We start from the raw sequence: 20,048 nt of genomic DNA, 5'->3' as shown, positions 1-20,048 counted from the left end.
TGCTGACACCTCGTCCTCTTCCCATGATGCCACACTATCTTCAGAAACTGAACAGAACTGATAGAGATGGGAATGGAAAAGAAAATATTTTTGAGAGAGAGTTGCCTGGTAACAGATATTGGAGAGTTGATCAACTCTGCTTGAGGCATATTTCAAGTTTGGAGTGACAGTGGGACATAAGTGTGATGACAGCCTTTCTGCCCAAGCCGGAGATGTGGTTGTACATCTAGGGTAGAGGTTGGGGACACCAATTAGATGATAACATTATCTGAGAATAGACCTACTGGGGAAGAAGGCCCTAACAGTAACAGTAACAGGATGAATAAAGTGAATGCAAAGGAAGCTAAGACTCAAGCATAAGAGGGGAAAAAAATCCCTTTACCTAATTTCTCTGCATTGTTCTAATTTTCAGACTGACAAAAGAGATTAAGAAAGGAAGGACTCACTCATTCTAGCAGGATTGGGTCACCTTCCTCATCAAGCTGACTGCAGATATCTTCAGGTTCCTGAGTTGGAGGTGAGCCCGGGATAATGTGGCTTTGGGGCCGAACCCTGAGTCCTTTACAGGGTCGTCTTCTCAGATGAGGCCGATTCCCAGGTGTAAACAGTATTAACCACATCTTCAACACCCTTCTGCTATTCTCTGAGCACTCTCTGCTCCAAATCTTTCCTTGCCCAGAAGAAACCACTTTTAAATTTCTCTCTACTAAAGCTTCAATTGGCATTTAGTTTCATGGCTCCCAAAAGACCTAAAATGCAGGCACAAAACACACTATGTGCCTCCACTTATAGCTGGCTTTAACTTACCAATTTGCATCTTTCCCAACAGATGAAAAATTCCTCCAAGTTTAAGTTGACTTGAGTTATTCTTAAAGGTGCCAAGCTTCACATATTACCGTGATCTTTTCAATACCAATAAAACAGTATTTACTAAAACCAGACTGGTGTTTCTTTTCTTGCTTTCTAAGGACTAGCTATCCATCAGAACTTAAAAAAATGGAATGTAATATGTTATATTAGAGGGTTAAGCAGAGACTGACCTCAAAGAACAGGGAGCTAGACTAGATGTCTTTTGCCATGTTTTGAGTCTGTGATCCCACATGTATCAAATATACTGTATCTCTTTTTATGTTCCAAGCCTCTTAAATCACATTTGATACTTGACCCTGCTGAACATCTCCAATAGGGACAATGAGATTCAGCCCACTTCTGAGGCAAAAGGGAAAGAAAATGCTGCTTCTCCAAGAGCCAGTCCTCTTTTTCAATTCATTTTCTATGATCTGAAAATAGCAAGCCCAGAGAGTGACAATTACAAGGCCCAAAGAATCCAGATAATTTAAAGAAATGTGCTGCATCATTTCAAACATCCATCAGGACCCCAGGAAATAGAACAATGTACCATCAAAAACAGCTGTTTGAAGCACCTTTGACGGAAAATTGCCTTTCCTTAATAAGGTAACAGGCTCTAGTTCTAAATGCAAATCAGGCTAATGGAGATCACTCTAGCCAGGTGATAGACATGGATGAGTCACTGCTTTTGATGCCAAATCGGCAAATCTGAAGGTTTTATAATGGATCCCATACTGTCTCTATGGAGAAAGAAGACTCAGATATTAAACAGAAGAGAGGTCCTTCATTAGTTCAAAAGGCGGCAAGGAAGGGGAATATTTTCTATAACATTTGCTAAATACAAGACATTGTTCTGTGGGCTGCAAGTGGATTCAAGATAAGCAAAAACACTCACATGAGGGAAATTAAAAAAAATCATTCAGCCACAATACCAGCCATGAAATGTAAACTACAAAAAAAAAAAAAAAAAAAAAAAAGTAGCTATAAAGATGAGTCATGGAAGGGAAAGATCACATTTCTTGTTGAAGGAAATAAATAAAGGCTTGTAAAGGAAACCTTGGCACGGGCAGACTTTAAGATGGCCCCCAATGATGCATACCTCCTGGTGTTCAGGCCCTTGTGTGACCCCCTTCTCCTGAGTGTGGGCGGGGCCTATCACGTGCTTCTAACCAATTGTGACAGAATGTGATTTCTGTGATTAGGTAGCATAAGAGTGTAATACCTCCATCTTGAGAGCATCTCCCTTGCTGGATCTTCATGATGAATCAAGCTACCATACAAACAAGCCCATGTACCAAAGGAACAGAGGGCAGTCTCCAACCAAACACTGTCAAGGAACTGAGGTCCTTGGTCCCAAAGTTGCAAGGAATTGAATCTGGCCAACAACCACATAAATTTGGAAGCAGATCTTTCCCTAGTTGAATCCTCAGCTGACCAACACCTTGACCACAGCCTTGTGAAAACCCTGAAGCAGAGGACCCAGTTGAGCCACATCTGATTCCTGAACCCACAGAAACTGTAAGATAATGAATGCATTGTTTTAAGTCACTGAGTTTGTGACCATTTGTTACCCAGAAATATATAACTAATACACACATAAAACGACAGTTGACATTTGAAGAATGGGAGGAATCTTAACAAAAGACAGGGAACTACATAGCATCCACGGCAGAAAACAGTTGGCACAGCGACACATAGGCAGAACAGGGAAGAGAGTGCTTAGGAACAAGAAGTCTGGTTTGGCTGGACCTAAGGTCTGGGTGGACAGGTGCAAGGGCAAAGGCTGGAGAGGCAGGCAGGAGACCTCTGGTAGGTAAGGGCAGCCAAAAAGACCCCTTTAAGCTCATCACAGCCATCACGTGATCTGAGAATCTTCGCAGGAAGACTCATTTGACCCTTGTTACTTCAAGAGGCAACAGGTTTCAAAACGTTTTGGAAAATGCCCATAATGGAATAGTATGCTTTATTCTATTTAAGGTGCTTTCTCTTCCATTACCTCACTTGATTTACCCAAGAACCTGTGAAGTATTCAAGGCAGGTATTTACTGTGAAGGCATTTTACAAATAAAGAAAACAAAGTACTAAGTGCTAAGAATAAGTGGCAAAAATTTTTATACAGCATTTCTTTTCCTATTAAAGGTGCTGCCATTTGTTGTTGGATCCCATTCCCTGGTAGAAAAGCTAACAGGGCTAGCCAGACAGGCCTGGATCCTGGCCCCCCTGCAACAGGGTAAGCCCAAGGAGCATCATACCTGGAAGAGAAGCGGCAATGAGCCACAGGTGAACTACAGAGTCAAGAGCAAGGCAGACTAACTCATAGAAGCAACAGCCAAAAGGACTTTGATTTAAGGAGGCCAAAACAAATGGCAGAGCCAGAGAGTCAACCTATCAAGTTCATACTCGACTGCATTTTTTTTGGCTCAAAGGAATGAGTCACAACTAAGGGAAGTGGCCACATGGGGATCTGAGATGAGATTTTACCGTGCAACTGAGCTTTCATTCAGGGGACTAATGAAAGAGACTGCAGGGCTGGGAGGCTGGCTTCACTTAAAGGGGTAGGGGTGATACATTCATTTTTTAGTCTTTAGCATTACCTGAAAACTAGAGACAGTTTTCTATTATGAAATATTAAATAAGATCTGTCCTTAAGGGTGAACATTCTATGCCAGAGTAGGCCAGCTGTCAGTTCCCTCTCCCCATTCAGCGCCACACAACCCAGTTTTTTTCCCACAAGGCTTGGCTGGAATATTCTAACAGCTTTTTGAAAATCTCAACAGGTTATATCCACCATCACTTTATTATTAGTCAGGCAAAGATTTCCCCTGGCATGTTGTTGCATGACTTGAAAAACCTAGTTGACAGTTCTCAAGAGAGAACAGGAATTATTTAGTGATCCAAAGGGAGAATCAAAGGCAATAGGAAGATCTGTAGGCAAGTATAATTCTGCTTACTGTCAATAAAAGGTTCTCTAATGAAGGAGAAAGTACACAAACACCTATGGAAGCAGGCTAAACACCAAGTTATAAAAAGCCTTCATTACGCAAATGAATAAACTGCCATATGCTGACCAGAGGAGGGATGTAAAAGGGAAGTGCTACCCGACTGAGCCTTCCCTTCCTGGAGTCTACAGACCTGAAAATGCACTGTACAACCAGCACTCAGGATTCCAGGTAAACGGAAGTGGGAATGAAGACATTAACTGTCCCCATAAGCAGCTGATTGTTTTCCCAGTTTCTCAGACATACCATACGTCCAACAAATATGAAATGGAACTTTTCTCTTTAAATCCATTAAAAAAAAAAAAAAGTTAAACACAAAGGAGAGAGAGCCCTAAAGGTTGATTTCAAATAATTATGAGAACTGGTCTTTTCAAATGAAAATAATCTTCAGTCAATCATCTGACACCCACTAAGGAAAGAGAGATCTTTGCTTTTTGAACCTCTTTCTTCTCACTTCCATATAAATAAAGCTTTCAGTCTTTATCTGAGTTACTTCCCAACTTCCCACCCCTACCCGAGTATTCGGTAACTGCTAGCATGAGCCCTGGTTTTATAGGACGATGACCACTTCAGATAATTCCAATTGTTATCTACCTATCGAGAATCTCGACTTTCCATAGCTCAAATGATGATGTTGAGATCTGTAACTCAAACCATCACTCCTCTGAGTCTATACATCTATTTCCAATTGCCTGCTGGATGGCACTACCTGAATGTCCTCCAGGTAACTCAAATTGAACATATGATCAGAACCTAAACTCATAGCACTTCTCACCCTGGTTCTCATTTTTCTCATTTAAGAATGTCAGCATCCTCACAGTTGCTAAACTAGAAACGAAGTTAATCTTATTCTTGAATATCCTCTGTCTTAAGTCCCATATCTGATCTGCCATTAAATTCTGAAAACTCCAGTTCTGAAATATCTCACTAATCTATCCCTCCTTCTGCATTCCAGCTACCATGCTCTCAGTACGTCATCTAGCATCTGTAGTCTTAACTGGTCCCTGTCATAGCCCAATTTCTCCCTCTTTCTAATAGTCTCCTTCCTTAACAACCTTGAATGATTCTCCCTACCCAGAGCACTTAGCAGACACAGATAACTCTGCAAAACCATGTCATAGCCTATTTTCCTAGCTTCTTGTCCAGATATTCCACCCTGCATTCTATATTGTTCTTACTTGTAGGAATTACTCCACTTACCACCTACCTTTGTGCCTCTGTTCATTTCAAGAATATTCTTCTCCCTCTTTCACCTAGCAAAACTTACCTATCCTTCAAGGCTCAGGGCACAACTCAGTCTCTCTTTCCTCTCTCCCTCTTTCTCAAGCCTCCACTTACCCTGTCCTGCTCACTGCAAATCTGCCCCTCTTTTCTATGTCTCACTGTCTGTGGTTACCGGCAGTTTTTGTTCCCTAACAGCCCTTGTGACTCCATGTGACATTTCAGCTACAGAAGCCCTCAAGTTATAAAGGAAAAGTCTAACTGGTCCATTAGCCAGTCAGTATGTTGTATGGATATGATAATGACGGTGAACTTAACAGTATGTGAATGGTCAGATATGACTATAATTCATTAATGGGATTATAAGTATCAGAGACACATTGAAGGCAAACATGTTCATAAATGGTTGGTTAAAGGCACGTAACCCACAGAATAGCACCACAAACCTAAGTGTTAGCATAATATAAGGTAAGACACTGGTGCAGAGGGTTAACAACAGAGTGGTAAATGGAAAAACCACCCATTACATATTAAAGACTATATTTAATAGGAATATCTTACCAACACTATACCAATACTAGGGATGAACAATTAGCAGCTGATAAGAGCTCTGGGATATATTATGTTATGATAATTGTTTAAAGTTGAGAGTGATGAGGATTGTCCAACTAAGTGAAGATAATGTAAGAAACTGTTTAGCTTCAGACAGAATATATATTAAGTGAAATCAGGAACACACTAATTAATAAATCTTGTGAAACTTAGAGTTGTAAATGGGAGGCTGTGTATTCCTATAATTATGCCTAAGAGGCACCTCCAGGGAACCTCTTCTGTTGCTCAGATATAGCCTTTCTCTAAGACCAACTCGACAAATAAATTCATTAACCTCTCCCCCACAAGGGAGAGAAAGAAAGAAAGGCAGCCAGCTGAGGTCACAGTGGCTGAGAGATCCCAAATAGAGTCACGAGGCCATCCTGGAGGTTTCTGTTAGGCGAGCTCCAGCTAGACATTCCAAATGGCCACGTATGCCATGCCTTTACCAAAAGTAGTCCCCAAACACCTAGGTCCCTACCTGATTCTATAAAAGATTCACTCACAAAGTTTTATCTCTCAGATACAAGATCAGATTTAACAAAGGTCTTCTATGAATACTGAAACTTTACATAAACATATATATATATATTTTTAGATGCTGGGGTATTGGAATGGCTGGAAGGAGGTAAATAACATGGTGGAACTGTAACCTATAACATTCTTTGAAATTTGCTCTATAGCTACTCGTTCACCTTTCTGTCTTCACCTTTCTGTATATACTCTATATTGCATAATAAGGAAAGAAATGAAACTGTGGATCTCTAATTCATAACAATTTTTTAAATTACCTATATATTTGCTTGTTGAGCTGTACATCAAACACTAACACCTTTCTGTACATATGTTATATTTTACAATGACGGAAATAGCTGAAGTTGTAGAACTGTGACCCAGAACATTCTTTGAAATTTGCTTGCTAACTACTTGTTGAATCATACTTTGAAAGGTATCACTGTTATGTATATATGTTAAAGTTCACAGTAAAAAAAATTCATTGAAAAAAAAATATGTTGCTTCTCCTTGGGTCAAGAGCCCAGTCATAGTTCAACCAAGGCACTGGGGCAGGGGCAGTGGCAGGGGCAGCGTGTATTTACCACTTTAGTAGGGGCAATTCCCCCTGAAGGGGGCTAGGGCAGGCAAGACACAGGACCTCCTCTTATATAGACAAAGGGGAACTCAAGGACAAGGACCTAAGGTTTTACTTTTTATACCTCTTTGTTTTCCCAGCAAGTAGCATAATGCCTGGCATGTGCATGATCCCATTCTTAGAGACGTAAAATAGTATAATACCATTTAAGACTGAAAAACTTGGGACCAGAGAAAAAAAGGATTTGCCCAAGTTCACACCACAAGCAAGCAGCAGAACAGGGCCAAAGTCCAGGTTCTTACAACCTGTTAACACAACCCCCTCCTTCGGTTACAAGATTTTTCGTGAGAATGCCCATGTGAGACTCAAAGGCCTTACAGAAAACATGAAGCCTATTGTAACTCTGTATCTGCTTGGATGCTTTTGGTTGAAATGACAGAAAATCCACCTTAAACTGGCCGATACATCAAAAGTGACTCACTGGTCCATGTAATGTCAAGTCCAGAGGTAGGGAAGACTTCAAGGTGAGTTGATCCAGAGCACACTAATGGCCTTAGGAGCTCAGATTTTTTTCTGGCACTCCCTTCTTCTATCCACAATACTTAGCAATTCATAGGAAATTTACCATTAGCAATTAGGGCTACTGTTTCCTTGTACACATCCATCAGGAAACTACTTATGTCCCAGAATTCCAAGCAGGATTCACCCAACTGGACTGCTTAGAATATGTGTCTACAGGAAAAGGAAGGGTATGAGCTGAATGGCAGAAAGTGACACTGCCCATTGTGGTAGCCACTAATACCACATGTAGCAATTTAAAATACAATTAATTAGAATTAAATCCATTTAAAAATTCAGTTTCTTGGTTGTACTAGCCACATTTCAAGGCCCAACAGCTACATATGGCTAGTGGCTACAGAGCTAGTCAACACAGATATAGAACATTTCCATCACTGCACAAAGTTATACTGGACAGCGCCAGTATAAGGCAACCAAAACTTGCCTCTGTAGCTCTATTTCCCAAGATACAAGGGATGGGGGAAGGAGAAGATGTCCAGATGAAGGTCTGGGTACATCTGGGAAGGGGAAGGGGAGAAAAAGACACCAGGCTTTCAACCAGTAATTCCCAACACATATCCACAGAAAGAAATTAAACTCATCTGGCAGGATTTGCTCTTAAAAAAAAAAAAAAAAAAAAAAAAAAAAAAAAAATATATATATATATATATATATATATATATATATATATATATGAACTGTTTGTAGAAATTGCCTGCTGTAGTTATAGGTATAAGGTATTTTTCTTTTATGAACTCACTAACTTCCTTTGGGACACTGGACAAGTCAAGTAACTTCTCTGAGCCTCAGTTTCCTTATCTGTAAAACAAAAGGGATGAACTAGATCAGTTGTTTCTAACCTTTTAATCACAAAGATCTTTTTTAACAGATTTTTAAAAATCAATTTTGGCCCCAAGACCTCACCTTTGAAATACTTTTAGTAACTTAAGTGTATCAATAATTATTTTGCTTTCCTTTGTTTTTTCTTAATCAAAAATGTATTGCTAATTAGAGCTTCTGATCAGCAAGAAAAGTCAATGTTACCACAGTGGGTTGGTATCATTTGAATGAGAAATAAAGTAAGTAGGTTTTGTAGTCTAATTAAAAGCAAAATTTCCCATTTTCAAACAGTGTTGTGAAATACCTGTAAATGATACCAAGTGCCCCACCGAGGACCTCCAGGAGTGAAGCAGCCCCTGTTGAGAGGTATTGGAGTGCATGGTCTGTAGGTCCTGTCCAGGCAGTATAATGTAACTGCACACAGATATGACCCCTGAGTCCAAATCTTGTCACCAGCATGGCAAGGCCTGACTTGGAAAGTACCAGAGAGGGATCCGTGGATGGACTGGGAAGAAAGGGTGCAAGGTGGCTGGAATCCAGTGAGCAAAGGACAGGAAATAAGGAGAAAATGACCATCACACAAAGAAGCTACTCTTCCCTTTTCATTACCAGTTAGCCAAAGAAAAGAAGATTACTGAATAATCCAGGGAGTCAACTGTAAAGCTGAGAGAACACAGCAGGCGAGAGAACCAGAAGTGCCATATTTAGGGTGCTAAAAGGGCAATGGGCAGGTGACTCCAGAGACCCTCCTCTCACGAGGAGAACAGGAGGCCCTCAGAGTAACAGGGTAACTTCCAGGTCCAGTAGGAACAATGTTTGTTATAGATTTTTTTCCTTTTATTTAAATTTCTATCCCTATAATTCTGTTCTAAAAGTACAAACAAGAAGGCTCATGGCACTTCTATTCCAAGGAACTGTAAGGCATGGAGTGGGGCAGATTATATTCTATAAAACAAATTATTTGTAATGTTAGAAAAATATCCTGAAATTCAAGCTCCCTGGGCCCCCTGATGTGTCAAAGACAAGTAGGTAGGGATGATTCCACGTAAATAAATGGGAAGAGGAGGAAGCAAAAAGGACAAGCCCAAGAAAGAGCTGGGCAAGCTCAATCTATATTCCAATACAGAATGGAGATTTAATTATTATTATTTCAAGATTTCTTATAGTTCATCATGATTTTCTGTTTATGTTAACCCCTTCTAATAACCATGTATTTAATAACAACAACAAAAAAATCCCTTAGGAAAAAAACCCACAGGAGTTTCTGTTTGTTAGAAAGACTCTAGTCAGGGGACAGTTTGATAAATGATATTTATTAATTTCAAGGAGAGGAACCCAGGGACAGAAAAAGAGAACAAGTGGGCCTCTGTCCATCACCATTCCTTTGAAGAACCTCTTAAAATATAGGAGTTCTTCAAGGAACCAACTAGATGTCAATAACTCCTTAAACCATATTTCCAGTCCAAACCTCTGTCATGAAAGTCAATGTGCATTTCCAATTACACATGACCACCTCAGATTAAACATTTCTAAAGGAAGGTCCTTAGTAAGAAAGGTAAAGGCAGAAATTAGTTACTTACAATAAATAAAAATAGTAGAAATGCATTTCTATTTAAACAAACAGAGAAGTCACTAGTTTTTTGTAGTAAATGAGGGGAACACTGAAAGGGGTTATGATCACAGATGAACAGGAAATTAAACAATTGAAAAAAACTTTAGTTTTAGTGTATTCTAATACACTAAAATATGTGGCTAAATATATGATTTTCTTGGAAAAGAAAAGGAAGAAGCCCTAAAAAAAAAAAACAATAATCACTGGAGAGTGAGAAAGTTGCCAGCTAATGAAAGACCCAGTCCATGTTTCAAGTATGAGTTCTTTAAATGCTTCAAGTATTGAGAATACTTGATCATTCTCAATGCTATTTTAACTATGTACCCCAAAACACTGAGAAAAATAAAGGCCCCCAATTCTTTCTACAGTGTTAACAGAGTCTGATTCTAAAATACAACAAAGACAGATCAATACAAAGAAACTAAAGATCAATCTCACTTATTATAAATCCAAAAATCATAAATAAATTGTTAGCAAACAGAATTGAGTCACATGTTAAAACATGTTATATATCATGACCAAAAGAGGGTCATGGTCATATGAGGGATACAAGAATTATTCATATTATGTCAGATTAATAAGCCAAAGGGGAAAAGAACATCTTGAAAGAGGCTCAAAAGACACATGAATAAAATTCAATACCCATTGCCAATAGAAATTTTGAGTAAAAAAGAAAGAGGATACTTGGTTAACTTGGTCTCAAGCCAAAAACCAACACTGTGCTTGAGGGTAATACTGGAAGCATTCACACTGATGTCCAGAACAAGGAAATCACCACTATTATGTAAGACTGTTCTTAAAGCCATGGCCAATAAACCAAGGTAATAAATAAACCAAGAGGTAAAAAATTAGGAAGAGGCAAAATCATTATTTGCAGATAAATCTATTTTACACCTAGAAAATCAAAACAATCAATTATAAAATGACTAGAAATAACAGGAGCATTCATTAAGGTATCTGGTAAGAAATACACACACAAAAAAAAACTGCTATAGCTTTCTTATAAATCAACATAACTTGTGGGAAAATGATAGAAAAATATTTTCCTTCAAATTAACACCAAAAGATATAAAATAGTCAAGTTTTTCTAATAAGAAATGTGCAAAATAATGCTACATATAAACTACAAAACATACTAAGAGGATCTAAGACTCACTCTATCATTCACATTGTGAATTTATAGGTTTGATAAATTAAGATGTACATAGACCCAAACTATAGTCAAAATAGCAATATTGGGCTGATCTACACACCCAAAACAAAAGAACCCACAATTGGGCAAAAGGATTGAGGCAACAGATTTTACCCTGAATTATTGTAATTAGCAGTCCACAGGAAAAAACAAGCAGAAAAAAAAAAACCAATAACCATTTATTCAGGAACTGAACACGTGTTGAATTTTCTAACAGTGAAGAATAATTGAAATGTTCACTGAAGTCCTGTTCGGCATCAACCATCAAGTTTAATAGTTTAGGCCAACAGTTCCCCAATTATGGCCTAAGACCCTTTTAGAGGATTCACAGGGTCAAAACTCCTCTTGCAATGAGACATTATTTGCCTTTCTTCACTCTCATTCTCTCATGAGTGTAAAGTAGAGGCCAGCAGGCCCATTTCAGCCATGTCCAATCATTTCCAGATCATATACAGCTGCTTCCAGGCTACAGTAATACAGCTCAGTAGTTGTGACAGAGATCTTATGGCCCACGAAGCTGAAAATATTTCCTCTCTGGACTTTACAGAAAAACTTTGCTGATCTCTGCTCTAATGGCTAATAGAATGTGTGCTTAAGTATTCTTGTGCTTTCTAAGATACTAGACTTAACATTTATGCAAGTACATTTTAGAGGTTAACTCTGTTTGTTCTCAGTGTTTCCATGGTGGTTAACCAGATGTAATCTCATTAACCTCATCAACACCCAATAAATCATTTCAAAACCCAAAGATTTCCTTAAATGCAAAAAGAAACACAACCAGAAGCAGATATACTTGTTTTGAAATAATATTTTAAAACTTTCTTATTTTCAATTTTTAAGTGGAAATATTGATAAGTATTTATTCATTATTTTCTTTACTGACTCCTTGTGTGATACACTGATATTTTTTAATGGGGAATAAAGTTTGATTCTTTGAATAAAATTAATTAATAGAAAAACCACCAAACTGAAAACAGCTGATCTAAGTATGTTAGCTTTTGACAATGAGCAGTAATCATTTTATGCTCCAGAGTACTTTGGAGCCATAGACTGAGAATGACTGAAGCCAGCTCTTGAAATCCACACCTGAACTGTAGAAAATGGCAATTCTTCTTTGCTTTCAGTAATTCATGGTGTACTTTTCACCTATCTTTTTACCTTAAAGATTTTTTATATCTACTGAAAAGTTGAAAGAGTGATATCATGAACACTCATTGATGCACCAAATGTTAACATTTTGCAGTATTTGATTTCTCTTTGTACACACACACACATGCACACACACACACACACACACACACACACACACACACGCACAAGGAGTTCCATGGAGCTATTTTCTGAACTATCTGAAAGTTAAAGACACCAGGACACTTCTCCCCATGCACTTTAGCCAGCATCTCCTAAGAATGAGGACATTCTCCTATTTAACTATCATTATTGCAACTAAAATAATTAACAGAAATATCAATATGTCATCTAATATTCTTCTCTTTTCAAGATGGCTTTAGCTATCTGGGGCCCCATGCAATTCCTTATGAATTTTAGGATCAGCTTTTCCATTTCTGCAAAAGGCTGCTGGAATTTTGATGGGATTGCATTGAGTTTATAGATTCCTTTAGGAAGTATTAACATCTCAACAACATTAAGTCTTATAATCCATGAACATGGGATGTCTTTCCATCTATTTAGGTATTCCTTAAATTCTTTTAGCAATGATTTGTAGTTTTCAGTGTACAAGTCTTTTACCTCCTTGGTTAAATTTAATCCTAGGTATTTTATCCTTTTAGATGCTATTGTAAATAGAATTGTTTTCTTGATTTCCTTTTCGATTTTCATTACTGGTACATGGAAACCCAACTGACTTTTTTGTGTTTGTCTTAGATCCTGCAATTTGGCTGAATTTGTTTATTAGTTCTCGTACCTTTCTTGTGGACCCTTTGGGATCATGTCATCTGCAAATAGAGACAACCTGACTTCTTTCTTTCCAATTTGGATGCCTTTTACTTCTTTCTTTTGCCTGAACTTCCAGTACAGTGTTCACTATCAGTGGTGACAGTGGGCATCCTTGTCTTGTTCCTGATCTTAAGGGGAAAACTTTCAGTCTTTCACCATTGAGTACATATTTGCTCTGGGTTTTTCATGAATGCCCTTTATCATGCTGAAGAAGTTCCCTTCTATTCTTAGTTTTCTGAGTCTTGTTATTTTTGACAATGCTTCTTTTTCAGCTGATTTAAGACTTTTTCATTCTCTTCAGGAGAACAGAAAAGAGAGAAAATACTTATTTAGCACTTTCTATGTGCCAAGCATTGTGGAAAACTCCAGGGAGATCAAAATGAATGTGATGTGGTTTGCTCTCTGGCTGAAGAAGGAAAGATGGAAACAAATAAATGGAGTATAGCCTGATAAAGAAGTCTCATAATGAAAGAATAGCCATGGAATACCACTGGTAGAAAGGAAAGTGACGGGACATTTCTGGGGAGAGAGAAGCTAGTCAGAAACACATTAACAAAAGAGCTGAATCTTGAATTTTAATAGAATATTTGCCAGAGAGACAAAAGATACATAGGCATTTCATGCAATGGATATTAGTGGTGGGAGCTGTATGTGCAAAGTTCAACCTGAAATCTGTTTTTGTTCAATTCCTATGACTTCTTTGTAATTGACTCCAATGGGAGATTTCCTCCAGAGTGTCCAGGACTAAGAGCACTGGATTTAGAACCCCAGACCTGTGTACATATAAGCCCCAGCTCTGCCCTCAATAGCTTGGAATTATGACATGTCTACCCTGTTTCTTCCTTTGCAGGACGGAGATAATTATTCCACCATGTATCACCCAGAGTCACTGTGTGGATCAAATCAGTCAAAGTGTGAAAAAGCATAGAAAAGATTGTGCAATATGAATGTGAAGGGCGATAATAAAAACCTTAGTGTTTATTATGATTAACATATTAATAATTACATTTAAATTGTCTATACTTCACTAATGCCTGTTCCTTGTGGAACCCTCGTTGAGTCTTTCCCCAGGGCTCTATCCCTAGTTTCCTTTCTCAGTTGACATTTGGCCCTGGGATACCTCTGCTTAACTGCCAACCCCCTGTGGATAACTCCCTGATCTGGAGCTCCTATCCTCCAATACCCTCTTCCAATCTCCAGATCTATCTTTCCAGCTGCCACCTGGATGTCTCTCAATACCTTGGACTCGCTGGGTCTAAAGACTAAATTTCCTATGTTCCCCCTACACAACTGCCCCCAATTTCCTTTTTCTGCTATCTGCTATCAGGATGATGGACTTTTTTAAATTTTTTGTTTTGAAAAAATGTTCAAACTTACAGGACAGTTACAAAAATAATACAAACTACATATAGAGAACTGCAGCATACTCTTACTCTCTTCATTCAGTTGGCCAGGTCCACCAATGTTAACTTTTTGCCACATTTGCTGTATCAGTCTGCCTAACTATCTGTTGCTCTGTCTCCCTATTTAGCAATCCATTTTCTGAACACTTCAGTGTAAGTTGTTTCCGTCATGCTCCTTCAACACTTAATATTGCAATGTACATTCCCTCAGCACAAGGATATTTACTTATGTACCCACATTAAGTACAGTTATCCTGATCAAAAAATTTAACATTGACATAAAGCATACAGTCTATATTCCAATTTTTTTTGATATGTCCCAATAATGTCCCTATGAGCCTTTTCTCTCCTCCCTTATTAGATCCCATCCAGGATCATGTATTGCATTTAACTGTCCTTGTCTCTTTCTTCTTTTTTTTTTTAAATTGTGGGAACATATATGCAACATAAACTTTCCCATCTCAATGACTGGCAAGCATACCATTCAGTGTGATCAATCACATTCACAATGTTGCAGTACCCTCACCAGCTTCCATTACCAAAACTTTCCCATCTCTCCAAACAGAAACCCTATATATCCTTTTCACATTAACTTTCCATTCTCCCTGTTCCCCGCCCCTGGCAACCTGTACTGTCTCTATAAGCTTGCATATTCTACATCTATCTCTACCAGATATGACTCCATTGCCTATCCAGACTAAAGCGAGCAATTCTCGTATCCTTCTGTTAACACAGCTTGGGACAAGTTTTTACTTTAAAAAAAAGATCATATGTTTAAATATATCATAAAACAGTGTTCTAAAACTGGTTGATGAGGAATTGCCATATATTTAATCTGTCTTTTAGTTGTAGTAATTGCCATTATACTCAGTGGAAAGCCAGGAAACAGAAGAATAACAAGACTATCTCAGAATCTGGAAACATTAACAGAAAAGGAAAGAAGAAATTTAGCTCTGAGAAAGAAGACTTTCCAGACAGCCTGAAGAAAGGGTTCTTGGGGTTTCTGTAATTCCAAAGGTCATAAGAGAAGAATCATATGGGTGTTCTTTACCTGAGCCAAAAGAGAATACAGTTATTTTTCATCAAAGGAAAGAGAACTTAAAGGAATCTAGAGCTGAAAGGGTCTATCCTTGGAAACAGATTAATCTTAAGCGATGGGGGGAAAAAAAGGCTCTTGAAGACTCCTGAAGATGACTTGGGCAAGCCCCGGAAGTCATAGTAATGGACTGGTTCAAACCTCAGACAGGAGTAAGGATCCCATGTGGAGTCTCCTCTTCAGAAAACAGCTAAAGGTGACCAGGAGACAGAAGACAGAAACAAAGGGGTCGTTGACTATAAACTTCAAACCTATGTCCACTCACCAGGATACTGGTAGAGGCTTGTCTCCAGAAGAGAAAAACTGAAAAAGAACTATGGCAGAGCCTGCTAGGATGCAAGGCAGGAAATGTACTTCTTAACCTGATTAGGTCATTATGACCAAGATTCATGAAGCCAAAACTGTTCTCAGAACTCCCACTGGTGAAAGATAACGGAGCTACTGTATCACTTGGCCATGATGATTTTTATCCTTTGGAGTTTGCTAACCAGGGAACCATTATCCAAACATTTTTAAAGCCATTATTGCATTTGACACCAAGGAAAATTTGGCTGGGTTGTCCTCCATCTCCACATAAATGCCAGATATCTGGGGCTGACAACACTACTGCTTGTAAAGTAGTAAGAGCTCAGTCTCAGGAGATTGTAAGACTGACCTTCAAATGGGGGCCCAGCTTTTGGTCCACTTACTCCGTCAATCAGGGGCTAAGGATGATGTAGAACATGCTGTCTTCCTAGGAGATGCTATTTTGTGGGTCTGAGATGCTCAGAGAAACCTCTCTCTGAATACAATGATAGGCACTTATTGCAGATGGCTGGACGTATCTGCTCACTTACAGAGAAACTGGTGGTTTTTATAAAAACATAAATGTTTCCTGGGTCAACAGGGATGCCCTATGCACACACAGGCAATATGTAACTTGTGCTTTGGATAAAGAAACATGATAATAAAATGAAACAAAAATAAAAACCACTTTTGAACACAAGCGTGAACCAGGATTAATAATCCACTTGCAATTGCAACACAAAGCAAAGAATCTTTCTAGAAGTCTTAGGAAAAGTTTATGATGTTCTTAAGGTTATGGTTTGTTTCAACAATAAATCTGAAAACCAAAAATGGTGCAAAAAGTACTAACACCCCTAATTGTAACCAGACTTTATATTATCCTAAGCAAAAGAAGCTGGTTGAAATATCCTAAAAAACCTCATGATTTTTAAAAGAGCAAATTGTGATTTTCCTAAATATGAAGAGGGCAAAAAATGAGAAACAGCCATGTGGTTTCACAAACTCTCTAGTTAGAGGCTAGCAGGAAAGAGAACTCTGTCCCAGATACTGAGGGAAGGATTAAGGCTGCTTCCTCAGTGAGGGCTACTACGTAAGCAATATAAATAACAGCAGGATAGAAAGAAGTGAAAAGAACAAGGAGAAAACAAGCATACAGTGGACTTGTATGAGGGAGGGAAGGGAATTACAATAAAGGGCAAATCAAGAGCAGGTCTGGAATTAGGATTTCCCAAAGGACAGAGTGATTTGTTAGCATCCACCCCTCAGCATCAATTCTGCCATCACTTCCATCCATCAATATTTCCTTGCCCTTGTATCTGTACCAACCACTAATGAGAGCTCCCTCCCTCTTGGGGCCCAGGGGAAAAGAGGTTGCTGAGGTTTGCCAAGCCCAGTCACCAGAGATAGGTTTCCATGTGGCGTTCTTGGGCCAATTACTCAAACCAGTGCTAAAGCGTTCCTTTGCTTGGCTTTGTCCTCAAGTATCTCTCTCATGGGGATCTTGCTGAGGAAGGATTTGGTTCTTTAGTATCCTGGTTATTTCCTTGTCTTTCAGAGTAAAGACATGACTCACAGTGCTGATGTTGTTCTGTCACAGTATTCAACAATTTTTAAAGGAAGAAGGAAGAAACATCATAGGAGTGAAATTTCAAGGAATAACATCAAAATGAAGTAGGCTGCATCCTGAATAGTGAAACCACTAGTGTCTGAGCAGGTCACAAAAATAAAGGGAGCCTGGGCACCCTCAGACCAATCTACCTGATGGGACACTGAGGTAGCAGGAACCTTTTCATTCAAAAAGAAATCCAAAGTTGGAAAGTCATTCTGAATGAGCAGCATTGTTCTAGTTTGCTAATGCCGCCGGAATGCAAAACACCAGAGATGGGTTGGCTTTTATAAAGGGGGGTTTATTTGGTTACACAGTTACAGTCTTAAGACCATAAAGTGTCCAAGGTAACACATCAGCAATCGGGTACCTTCACTGGAGAATGGCCAATAGTGTCCGGAAAACCTCTGTTAGCTGGGAAGGCATGTGGCTGATGTCTGCTCCAAAGTTCTGGTTTCAAAATGGCTTTCTTCCAGGACGTTCCTTTCTAGGCTGCAGTTCCTCAAAAATGTCACTCTTAGTTGCTCTTGGGTTGTTTGTCTTCTCTTAGCTTCTCCAGAGCAAGAGTCTGCTTTCACCGGCTGTCTTCAAACTGTCTCTCATCTGCAGCTCCTCTCTCAGCTTCTGTGCATTCTTCAAAGTGTCCCTCTTGGCTGTAGCTCCTCTTCAAAATATCACTCTCAGCTGCACTTCAAAATGTCATTCATAGCTGCACTTGAGTTCCTTCTGTTTGTCAGCTCATTAATATGGCTCCACTGATCAAGGCCCACCCTGAATGGGTGGGGCCATGCCTACATGGAAATATCTCATCAGTTATCAATTACAGTTGGGTGGGGTGCATTTCCATGCAAACAACCTAATCCAAACGCTACAACTTAATCCCCACTAATATGTCTGCCCCAAAAGATGGCATCAAAGAATATGGCTTTTTCTGGGGGACATAATACATTCAAACTAGCACAAGCACTTGGCACCAAGAAGCCACACAGTTTTTGTGAAAACGCTGTCTCCTCCAGATTGCCTCAGTGTCAACAATGGGAAAATGAGGTGGTGCTCATGGAGTCACTTCCGGAAATCACATCCAGCCTTCTTCGGGATGTTAGTGAGGTGTGCTTACCAGTCTCTCTGACAGGGTGTCTGCTGAATATCCTCCCTTAGTAATCTTCTGTTATTTTTTTCTAGCCTCTCATGGGGGCTGTGATGCGTCAACTTGGCTAGGTGATGGTGCCCAGGTGTCTGGTCACGCAAGCGCTGGCCTAACTGTTACTGCAAGGATACTTGTGGCTGGTTAATAAACCAGAAGGCAGTTTTATTAAATCATCAGTCATTTGACTGCATCTGTGGCTGATTACATCAAAGAAGGGAATGTCTTCTGCAATGAGCATTCAATCAGCTGGATTTAATCCAATCAGTTGAAGACTTTTAAGGGAGAGGAGAGAGAACTTTCACTTCTTCAACCAGCCAGCCAGCCTCTCCTGGGGAGTTCATCGAAGACCTTCATCAGAGTTGCCAGCTTGCTGCCTGCCCTATGGAATTTGGACTCGTGTATCCCCACAGTTGCATGAGACATTTTTATAAAATCTCATATTTACAAATATCTCCTGTTGGTTCTGTTTCCCTAGAGAACCCTAACTAATACAGGGGCTGTGCCAACAACGTCTTTTGATAACAAGACTCATTACCTAGCCTGCCTGGGCCAGGTGAGTGTTGCTCAAACTTTTCCATTTCAGAGTAGACATATCAGTTTGGCTGGAAAATATATCTGCTCTACTTGGAACCTCTTAAAAATCTCTAAGCTGAAATATTCTAATTTTAATTGTCACTTTCCCTTAGATTTCCCAGAGTGTGGTTAGTTACGAGTCCTTGGTCACAGCTCCTTGCCCCTATGTCTGCAATTGCTTCTTTCTATGTCCAGAGGACTCATGGCTTAGATTTCAATCACAGAAAATAAGACTGGTTTTTAAAAAGGTTTAGAATCAAAACATTTTCTAGATGATCCAGCCTCATCACCAATGACAAAAACACTTTTAAAAGGTACTTAAATAAGCAAAGACCAAGGTAAAATGAAATGCTTTTTTGTAAGGATTTAAAAAGCTGTTTTAATTCTCTTTATATCAAGCACTGAGTGGGATTGGGCTCATTGTAGGAAATTCCAATGATAACTACTGACACCACTCAAAACCCTATGAGGTACATGGCAACGGCACCCACTGACCCCCTGTAGCATCTTTTTCACCTCCTCTTATAACAAGCAGCTGGAAGCATATCAGTCGAAAATCTCTTTCTCCACAAAGCCACCACAGGTTAGCAGTTGGAAAGATACTAATTGTATCGTGTAATTAATTCTGTAGCACAGAGACAAACTCCAATACTCAAAACAATTAGTTCTCTTAGGGTATGGAACATCAGTCCAATACTCACCTTTTTCCTGAACAGAAACTGAAAGTTTCTTAACACCATCGGCCAGCACATTTTGTGCATTTCCATGTCCTTCTTCTGAGTCATCGTCATCAAACTGAGCCTCTATAATGACATCAGGATTCCCATCACAGCTTTTCAGGGACTGGGGTGGGAGGTGGTGTGTACAGAGCTCCTCAGGGATATCTGATTCATCTGCAGCTTCTGTTTCTTTGTCATTGCTCTCTGGTTTAATCACCTGAAGAAAATGGAAAAGTTCTGTTAACTCACTGGAAAAAGGAAAGAGCAGTTTTTTCAATTTTCTTTCATGAGGAAAAAAACTGCACACTCAG

At 39.2% G+C, this 20,048-nt stretch overlaps 1 protein-coding gene across 6 annotated transcripts in view; it reads right to left on the bottom strand.

The window, feature by feature from the left end:
* Window positions 1–20,048, bottom strand: part of DIS3L2 (DIS3 like 3'-5' exoribonuclease 2) — a 483,331-nt gene that overhangs the window by 261,190 nt on the left and 202,093 nt on the right. For all 6 annotated transcript variants that reach the window (XM_037848473.1, XM_037848472.1, XM_037848477.1 and 3 more), the window contains exon 6: window positions 19,720–19,954. In XM_037848473.1, the coding sequence (XP_037704401.1) occupies window positions 19,720–19,954 (235 nt within the window). The remainder of the gene's footprint in view (window positions 1–19,719; window positions 19,955–20,048) is intronic.

Source organism: Choloepus didactylus, chromosome 9, assembly GCF_015220235.1.
Source record: "Choloepus didactylus isolate mChoDid1 chromosome 9, mChoDid1.pri, whole genome shotgun sequence".
NCBI lineage: Eukaryota > Metazoa > Chordata > Mammalia > Pilosa > Megalonychidae > Choloepus > Choloepus didactylus.
Note: the sequence above shows the minus strand (reverse complement) of the source record. Positions and strands in the feature narration are given on the sequence as shown.